General features: G+C 51.7%; 1 protein-coding gene and 1 non-coding gene across 4 annotated transcripts in view; one reads left to right on the top strand and one right to left on the bottom strand.

Annotated features, from left to right (window-relative positions):
• Window positions 1-6: 6 nt before the first annotated feature.
• Window positions 7-8,946, bottom strand: part of IGSF3 (immunoglobulin superfamily member 3) — an 89,665-nt gene continuing 80,725 nt past the window's right edge. For all 3 annotated transcript variants that reach the window (XM_015595528.2, XM_015595527.2, XM_006919675.3), the window contains 2 exons: window positions 4,887-5,363; window positions 7-2,870 (listed from right to left, as the gene is read on the bottom strand). In XM_015595528.2, the coding sequence (XP_015451014.1) occupies window positions 2,620-2,870; window positions 4,887-5,363 (728 nt within the window). In that variant the 3' untranslated portion in view covers window positions 7-2,619. The remainder of the gene's footprint in view (window positions 2,871-4,886; window positions 5,364-8,946) is intronic.
• On the top strand, window positions 4,229-4,347 carry LOC112469193. Its single transcript, XR_003042498.1, has one exon. It is a non-coding gene; the product is annotated as a 5S ribosomal RNA (ribosomal RNA).

The raw sequence follows: 8,946 nt of genomic DNA on the forward strand, positions 1-8,946 counted from the left end.
TAACGCAGGGAAAGCATCGTTTGAAAAGAATATGAAAATCTGCTACAGAAACACCCTGGTGAAAGAGGGTGTGAGCATGTCCACGTCCTGGGATGGGCCTGGCACAGTGTAGGTTTTGTTATCACAACATGGTAGATGCAGGTAAGTGTCTTCTGGTTTCAGAGAATTAAAGCTCTGGTCGACAATGTGCAATGAGGTCTCCCAGCCACTGGAGGGCACCGTTACCATTCATTCACCTGACACCACATTTCCATAGAAATGGCCAAAGGAAGACCTTCCTGGGACTTTTCACAGAAAGCTAGAAAAGCTCGCCCTTGGACGGTATCCCTCAGCCCAGTAGAAAATACACAGGAAAAAAAAAAAACAATTATTAAAATACTGGCTTCGGTTTCTTTTTCTTTTCCTTTCAAGTTTCCTGCAATAGCTTCACCTATTTAAATACGAGCAGCACCTACCTTTCTACAGATGTGAACCAATTCAAACTCAGGTCTCAGGTACACACTCCAGTCCCAGACGGCCCTCTGGCATCTTTCCATTCAGATGGACTCAGTCCCTAAATTAGGAGTCAGCAATTTCCCACTGAAAAGTCACACCCCTGAAATTAAGGAATGGGGAAAACACTGCTTTTCTTACCGCTGAGCTGACTGCACCTCTAAAGCATTCATGCGGCATGACAAACGCGAATGCGCATGAGGCTCCAGCGGGATTAAGGTGGTGGTACCTGCACTGTCTCCTGGGAGAGAAGGCAGGTCCTTGTGAGCCTGCCAGAGAATGGCCGAGCGGTCGCCTTGCCTCCCCTCACCTGAGATCCAGCGAAGCATCTGCTGAGCACCTGCACCCCCGAAACTTCGATAAGGATCAGTGCCCATGTGGCCTGGGGTCCCTGCAGCTCCCCTGGAGTCTGCTCAGTCTCAAAACAGGGTTTCACAGCAATCTCTCTGGTTAGACTTGGTGCCAAAATCCCTGGTGGCTTTTTCCAAACTGGAAACTCGCTTGGGATTCGAGATGCAAGCTCAGGGGAAGGGAGATGGCACTCTCGGCCAGCAAAATATGGGAAAGGCAGGGCATGCGGACATCTTCACGGAGTGAGCAAGAGGGAACTCCTGCAACCGATGCTTCTCGACAATAATGTAAAATAACAAGGGTGACGATGGCCCTTTTTGGGATTTAAGGGGCCATAACAATGAACCAGCAAATCACTTAAAACCGCAACAGATCTAAGAGAGGGAAAGGTTAAAAAACCCACAAAGGCATGTGATGGTTTCTGCCGAGACTGGGTCGTGCAAAGGATTACAAAGGGCTGCACGTGGAAGTCCCCTGGATGTTCGTATGGCAGTGAGAAGCAGGGAGAAATAAACGGTGAATAGAGAAGACATCAATATCTTTGAGGAAAATCTAACTGAAAGGAAGAATACAAGCCTAGTTTTCCTATCTCCAGGGAGGCAGTAATTCCTACCCATTCTCCAACATCAGGCTCTGGAAAACCCCCTCCCACCGCTCACTGTCCCACTCTTCAGGGAACTTAGCCAGCAGCAGGCCACAGTGCCCTCTGCTGGTGTGCATGGTGGCTGCTTGGGCCCGTGTGCTCAGCTCAGCGCTGTCCCCTTCCCAGGCTCACTGGCCACTTCCCCTTAAGTCTGGCAAAGCATCTTAACACTGAAGCCCATGTGCTCAGTTACCAGTCAGACACTGCCCTTGCAGAAGAGATCAAGCCAACAACTCGCCTGCCTCCCTTCACTCATCACTGGCTTTGATCAATCTGAAAGTCAGTAGCTGCTAAAAGCAGCCCTCTGCCCACTTTAGCTTGCAAAGTGTGTGCTGCCTGGAGCATCTGACTCGTTCTCCAACGAAGTTTTCTTATTTTTTTGGCAAGGTTGGGAGGAAGCCTATGTTTGCCTCCCTGACAGGCTGGCCAGGCACCATGGACTCCTAACAGGGTTAGGCAAAATCTCTCTTGCACACACAGTTCTTTGAAGCAAAAGTCAACGCTTTCATCTTGACTACAAAGTGGTTCCAAGAACTCCAGCTGAAGGAAAAGATAAGATACAAATTGCCCCACGCTGCACCTAATTTTCGAGTCTCGTTAAGAAAGTAAAAAAACAAAAGTTTGGGTGTCTTTTGATCCATGGGTGGCATTTCAAGTGTGCAGAAACAAAAGGTCTTGGAAGAGATTCCTTTGCGCTGGAAAGTTCATCCTTCCTTTTGCCACCAGTTGTATGGAAGAGAAATTTGTCCACGACTTTACAGAATCCAAAAACGGCAAACCAAAGGGATTCAAAAAGCGTCCGTTACAAAGAGAGGCCCCATAACATCTATCTGAGAAGACTATATAAACCAGTGAGTAGATGTGGCACCTGGAGCTACTCGCTACGTCACCAAAAACAAAAACAAGAAACCTAATTCCGCGGGGTGACGGTATCTCTGGGAAACAGCTAACCAACCCAGACTGCCACCTGGAAGCAGTCTGTCTTTGCGACTGACGCGGGGCTGTGAACGCTTCTCCAGGCCGGCAGTGTCTTCTGTGGGTTCGGGTGCTGTTCGCTGTCCGGTCACAGGGAGAGGGGCAGAGCAAGGGGGCACCTGAGCTCCCCGCGGCCCACGTCTGCGGGGGGGACCCCCTCAGTCTATGGCTCCCGGGTGGATGCTGAGCACGGGGGGCTCCAGGCAAGTGGGGGAGTAGTTGAGGTGCGGCTCTTTGATCCACAACAGGGGCACCCCGTTCTTCCCGTCTGAGTTTTTGCTGGAGTTCCGGCTCTTGAAACGCACCAGCAGGATGGTGATGATGAGGATGCCGAAGATGGGGAACGGGTAGAAGAAGACGAAGTAGAAGAGCGCGTCGTTGGAGCAGATGACAGACTGCAGGGTGGAACCTGAAAGGGACCGCGAGGGGGACAAGACAGTGAGGGCCGGAGCCTGGACCGTGGTGGGCGCTCCCCGCGGATGTGACTCCCGCGCCCGCCCCCGTCTTCCCGTGTTCTGGGCTCGCAACAGCGCCTCCTTCAGTCCACAGCTGGAAGTTCAAACAAAACAGTCCCGTCCCCCGCTGCGAGCCAGAACCGCTGCTTGCAGAGCCACATACTAAAATATAGTTTGACTGTGAGCTTCATGACATCTAGGACCGTGAAGAAGCTGACTCGGGTCCCGCCTGAACCCCCCGCCCGGTTATTTTTTACATGTCACTTTGCATTTGGGTCTACTCCAAACGTCTTTTGCAAATACAACCCGTTCTGTCCCTGCCAGCTTCTGAGAGCAGTTTTACTAGAACCGATGCTCACCTGATTAACATTATCAGTTAAAACGTCATCGTGGACCATTTGCAAACGTCCCCAGTGTGTCTGTGTCTGTATACAGCACAGCACGGCTTACCCCTGGATATGGAGAGAATGAAACCCAGCGCCCTTGACCCAGTCGAGGATGGTGCCATGACTTAGGGGACCGTGGCAGGAGCCGGGCCTCTGGGTGCCTGCATTTTATCTGTGAAATAAGGTTGCCGGATGATCTCTGTGTTCCATGCAGCTTAATAAACATGGACGTGTGCAGTGGGCAGATAAACTGTGATCTAAACACGTCCCATACACTTCTGGGCAGTGGCTTGTAAAGCAGAGCATTTCGGGGCTGAGTATGACTCAGGATTTTTTCTCCTTTCCTTTCCACTCCAGAGCCGTTGTTCATGGGAATTATGGAGAAAATTCAACATACGCTTCTACTTATTAGATTTCCAAAGCATATGAAATTTCTGATAGGCAACTTTTGACCTACAGAACCTCAATTTCATCTGGCCCTATCTAACAAGCAGGAGGTAATCAAAGACAAGGAAAAGTTGACACAACTCAAAAACTCAAAATCGAATTTATCTGGTAAATTGTTTTAGAAGAAAAGAAGGTGAAATTTTCACCGATTGTTTTTATTTCTACTATTTATAGGCTAATTAATCCTACTCTAACACAGACCTTCTTTAGTCTGATATACTCCACACTTTGACAGAAGGCCAACCAAAAGAGTGCCTCGTTAGAATAATTCGGGTCAACAAGTGTTTCCTCTGGTCTCTGCTCACACAGCCCCTCAGTAGGAGGAAGCCTCTGAGATCCCTCTGGACCGCCTGCGGCAACAGCTGGTGGCAAGCGGGGCTGCTGAAAAGCTCCTCCCAGATGCCTCGTGACATCACTGCCCTTCTAGGCCATTCCGCCTAAACCTCCAAGTCACCCTCCGATATAAAAAATGACCTGGAGTCTATGGCCATGCCACCCTGAACAAGCCCGATCCCATCTGATCTCGGAAGCTAAGCAGGGTCGGGCCTGGTTAGTACTTGGATGGGAGACCATCTAGGAAGACCAGGTGCCATAGGTGTAAAAAATAAAAAATAAGAGATTGTAAGCTGACAAGGTCCTTGCGATCTGTGAAGTCAACCAAGGGTTGCCTCGCCTAAAACATAAAAATAAAATAAAAAAACAAAATAAAATAAAAATTAAAAATTAAAAATGACCTGGGAACTTGAGAAAATGTGACAGTGAAGTACTCGGGCTTCATTTTTTCCTTCCTCTTATGAATCTGAAGCACTCGTTATTCCACTAAAGAGAGGCTAGGCGGATATTCCTAAGGGCAACAAAGTAACATCTAATGATACATTCCTACTAAATCATACTAAACTAAAATCTGGTGGAGCCCAGGTTTTTTTTAAAGACTAGATGGTATGTTGCCACTTTAATTCCTACCCCTATTTTTTGGCATCGGCGATCGAGGGCCCATGATGTGAACTGGTGTAGGTTCCTAAATGCCAGTGACAGGTAAGACCGCTTATGAGTCCATATTCAAGCTGGGATTTTTATCCTCCAGACACAGCTGCCATCGGCCGTGCCCTCCTTCCCCTGTGAGTTGGGAAAACTTACTTGTGTCCAGAACGTGGATGCTGACGGGGGCCGACTCCTCCTCCACCAGCCGGTACCACCCCTTCTGCGGGCTGGGCAGCCACTCCTCCACACGGCAGGAGTAGTTGCCCGTGTCCTGGGGACTGGCCTGCAGCACCGAGAGGCGGTAGAGCAGTGGGGACAGCCTCTGGAAGCGAAGCCTGCCCTCCCAGGGCCTGCCCTCCGGGCCAAACACCGCGTCCGGGCCCACGCTCAGCAGGACCGTCCGCTCTGTGGGGTCTTCTTCCTCCTCTCCCTCCTCGTCCTCGTCCTCATCCTCCTGCTCCTCCAGGCCGGGGCTGCCTCTTTTCCCTCCAGTCTTGGTCCGCAGGGAAAACCAGGCCACAGCAAAACGGGACTCCTGGCTGGAGCGAGACACGACACTGCAGTCCAGCTGGAAAGCCGCCCTCTCGGACACCGTGGCGTTGGGGACCACCGTGTCCACCTGCAGGGCAGCATCTGGGAGGACAAGGGACAAAGAAGGGAGAAGGGCTGTTTACATTTCTTTGCTCGAAACAATCTCGACGTCCATCACTAAATACGTTCGTCATAGCCGCGCACCCACTGGAAGGAAGGAGGAGCTGCTACGCACACAGACGGGAAGGAGGGTCGAGACGAGGCAGCAGAGCAGACACGCAGCGCACTCCGCGTCATCACCGCGCGCGGAAGGAACGCTTTATTCCCGAGAAGGTCTGTCTGTATTTGCATAAAACGCCTGTGGAAGAATTTACGAGGAGCTGGTAACATGGCTGCTTATGGGAATCCGGGGAGGGAGGGACACTTATTTCTACTGTAACCCCTTGTAGTGGTTGAACAGTGTTCCCCTCACCCCCGCCCCATATTCACATCCACCTGGAACCTCGGAATGTGACCTTAATTGGAAATAGGGTCTGTACCGATTGAATTAAAGATGAGCCCTAAGTCCAATAACTTCTTCCTTTATGTGTCACAGAGACACATGGAGAGCAGAGCGGGTGAAGGCGAAGGCAGCTGGAGCGATACAGCTACAAACTAGGGGACACTTGCAGCCACGAGCAGCTGGAAGAGGTAAAGACGGTTCCTTCCCTAGAAACTTCGAGGGGAGTTTCGGCCCTGAGGACACCTTGATCTCAGACTTCCGACCACGAACAGCCTCAGAGAGGTGAGTCACACCTCGCAGACACCACCTGCTTTTTTTCAGTGGCTCACTGGGGTGGCTCCTCAAAGGCGTCCCTTTGGCTCTGTTAACGAAATGCTCATGAAAGATGCCAACCTAACGTCGACAGAAGTAGACACCAAATCAGATTCTGCTGGGATGGAGACCAGCTCGGACCCCTTCCCAAGCACCGTCCTGGGCTTTCGATGCATCGGCTTAATGTCGCTTGCAGGTGAACACAAAGCTGGGTTTCCACCGCTTTTGTGGGGCTCCGCCAGGCTCCGGCACCCTCCCCTCGGCCCATCTGGAATCTCGCCGTGCACTGCTGGCACACCTGGGCGCAGGAACTGGCTGCAGGTGGTGGGCACGATGCGTCATCCCAGCCCTCACGGGGGAGAGAATGCGCCACGGGGCAGAAAGTGGCAGAAGGGAGAATATGAAAGCATTGCCCGGGCGGCGCGAATCCCGTCGCTCATTGGGTTCTCCTTCCTGAGGGCTGACGTGCAACCCCAAAGCCAGAGAGAGAAATACTGCAGAGCAAGGCAGGTCCAGGGTGCCTTTCCCTCCAGAGCCTAACAGTGTCCTAAAGCTCCTGGAGACCTGCCAAGGCATCAGAGGAGGTGGCCCTGGGTAACATCATGCAGTGGACCCATAGCAAGGAGGTCAGAGACCAGAGGACATTCAGTTCCCCAGAAGTGCCTGTTCCCCATCTACCCTCCCTTCGCTGTCTCCTTATCTCAATGCTTACAGTTTTTCCTGGCCTGTTCAAGTGCCTTTTCTGCATCAGTGACTCAATACGAGGTTTTTGAATGAAATTAATTTTCACTGTCATCCAATACCCCCTTCCCTTAATACGCCTCTCTACCGATTTGGTTCCCCATGTCTGACTCCTTCTAGCACATTCAGACCCCCCCGTTCAGATGTCAGCAAGTGCTCCTCGTCCAGGTGTGAACCACAAGGCAGAAGCTCGGCTCATCTCCGGAGACCCCTCTCTCCGCATCATGCTGGCTGCTCCCCCGGCTGTGGCCTCGACCACCGATTCCGGGTTTGAGTCTGACAACTGTGGCTTTTCCTCTTCCGCAGTCGTGGGGGCCAAACGCAACTACAAAACTCCTCAGCTCCCATCTCGCTGAGGGCGGGAGTGCTTCGTTGCACATAGTTCAGACTACGGTGGACCCTAAGCAACGCTAGGTGATTCCTAACACCGTTAACTCTTGGAGTTATGTTATTCCCAGTCTTCTATACGTCCAACTCGGACCTCACAAAAGAATCTTTCAGCTACACGATGAATGGTATGCGACCAGTGAAAACGGCGATTACGAAATGCTTTCAGCGACATGGAGGATCCCTTGTAGCTCCCTACAAACTCGAGCATCGGCTTTTCCATTCCTGAAAGAGAGAGAGAGAGAGAGAGAGAGAGAGAGAGAGAGAGGGAGAGAGAGAGAGAGAGAGAGAGAGAGACAGAAGGAATCTGAAGATATGTAGGTAGTAAGATTAAATATAACTTTTCTAAACTATACTTTCCGTTTTCCAAATATTTTGTAACAAGCACGATCAACTTACATACAGTCACGCACCACGTAACAAAACTTCAGTCGACAAAAGCCTGCGTGTGACGGTGACCCTGTAAGATTATAATGGAGCTGGAATTTTCCTATTGCCTAGTGACGGTGCAGCCTTCCCAGAGCCACAGCACCGAGCATCCCTCGTGTGTCTGTGGTGATGTTGGCGGAAACCAACCAATGTGCTGCCAGCTGTGTAGAAAGCAGCCCACACGACGATGCACAGTAGGTAGCACCTACCAGTGAAAATCGACCACTTTGTTACTGGTTTACGTACTTTCTATACTATACTTTTCATCGTTACTTTGGAGTGTACTCTTTCGAGTTATAATTTTTAGGGAAGTTTGCTGTAAAACAGTAAGCAGTGTTACCCTGGCAGCAGCGTGGAGCCACGTCGTGCTCACCACGTGTCCTGACTGCATCGTTCTCTCTTGTGCTGGACTGAATCTCACGTTGTTTCGAACAGCAACGTGCACAGGCTCGTGGCCTGGGAGCGACAGGGTGTCTAGGTTTGTGTGAGTGCACACGATGATGTCCAAGCGAGGACAGTGTCGCCTAAGGACGCACTTCTCTGAAAGTCTCCCCATCGCTAAGCAATGCATGACTGTAACTGGAAAGGAAGGAAAGAAGGAAGGAAGGTCGGCTGATCCAGGCTATTCCTGTGGTTGAACTCGAGACGCAGGGCTACAGGTTAGGGTCACGGTGGAAGCACACACGGTGCAGCAGGAAGGAAGGATGGGGGCACCGCGGTCTGCTCTTCCTGGCTGGGTGACACTGCTCCTCAGGCTTCAGTTCCCTCATCAGTAACATGGACCACTGGGGCTGTCGGGGCTACGTAAAAGTGGCCTGACCGGCTGGGCTGCAGCTGGCCCTCCAGAAACGCGTCTCCTCCCACTGCACCTGGGGCCTCGGCGTAGCCATCTGCAAACTGGGTGGGAGCTGGGGGGCGAGGGGGTGTTCGGCCGCCACGTCTCTATGATTTCACTTCTGGGAAAGGACAAGCAGCGGTTTCAAGGCAAAGTAAAAGGAAGGAAAAAAGCTCATGGGAAATGTGAGTCAGAGGAGAGGCGAATTCCCCTCCGGCTCAGGGAAGACACGGGGGAGTGAGATAATGTCCTTCTCTTGGAACGGAGTTAATTTGGTCTCTGAAGTGTGTTCCATGACGTGTGGGGCCAGCACAACTGCGACGCGGCTGTGTGTTCCGCAAACAGAACGAGCTGCTCCCCTCGGACGCGAAGATGTGATGAAAGCCTCCGACGGCCCCCGCGGCCACACGCAGGGACACTGCGATGCTCAGGAAGCCACCGAGACGAAGCGTTCACGGCGACAGAGGTCGCCGATCCAT

The sequence above is a fragment of the Pteropus alecto genome, unplaced genomic scaffold, assembly GCF_000325575.1.
Source record: "Pteropus alecto unplaced genomic scaffold, ASM32557v1 scaffold106, whole genome shotgun sequence".
Taxonomy (NCBI): Eukaryota; Metazoa; Chordata; class Mammalia; order Chiroptera; family Pteropodidae; genus Pteropus; species Pteropus alecto.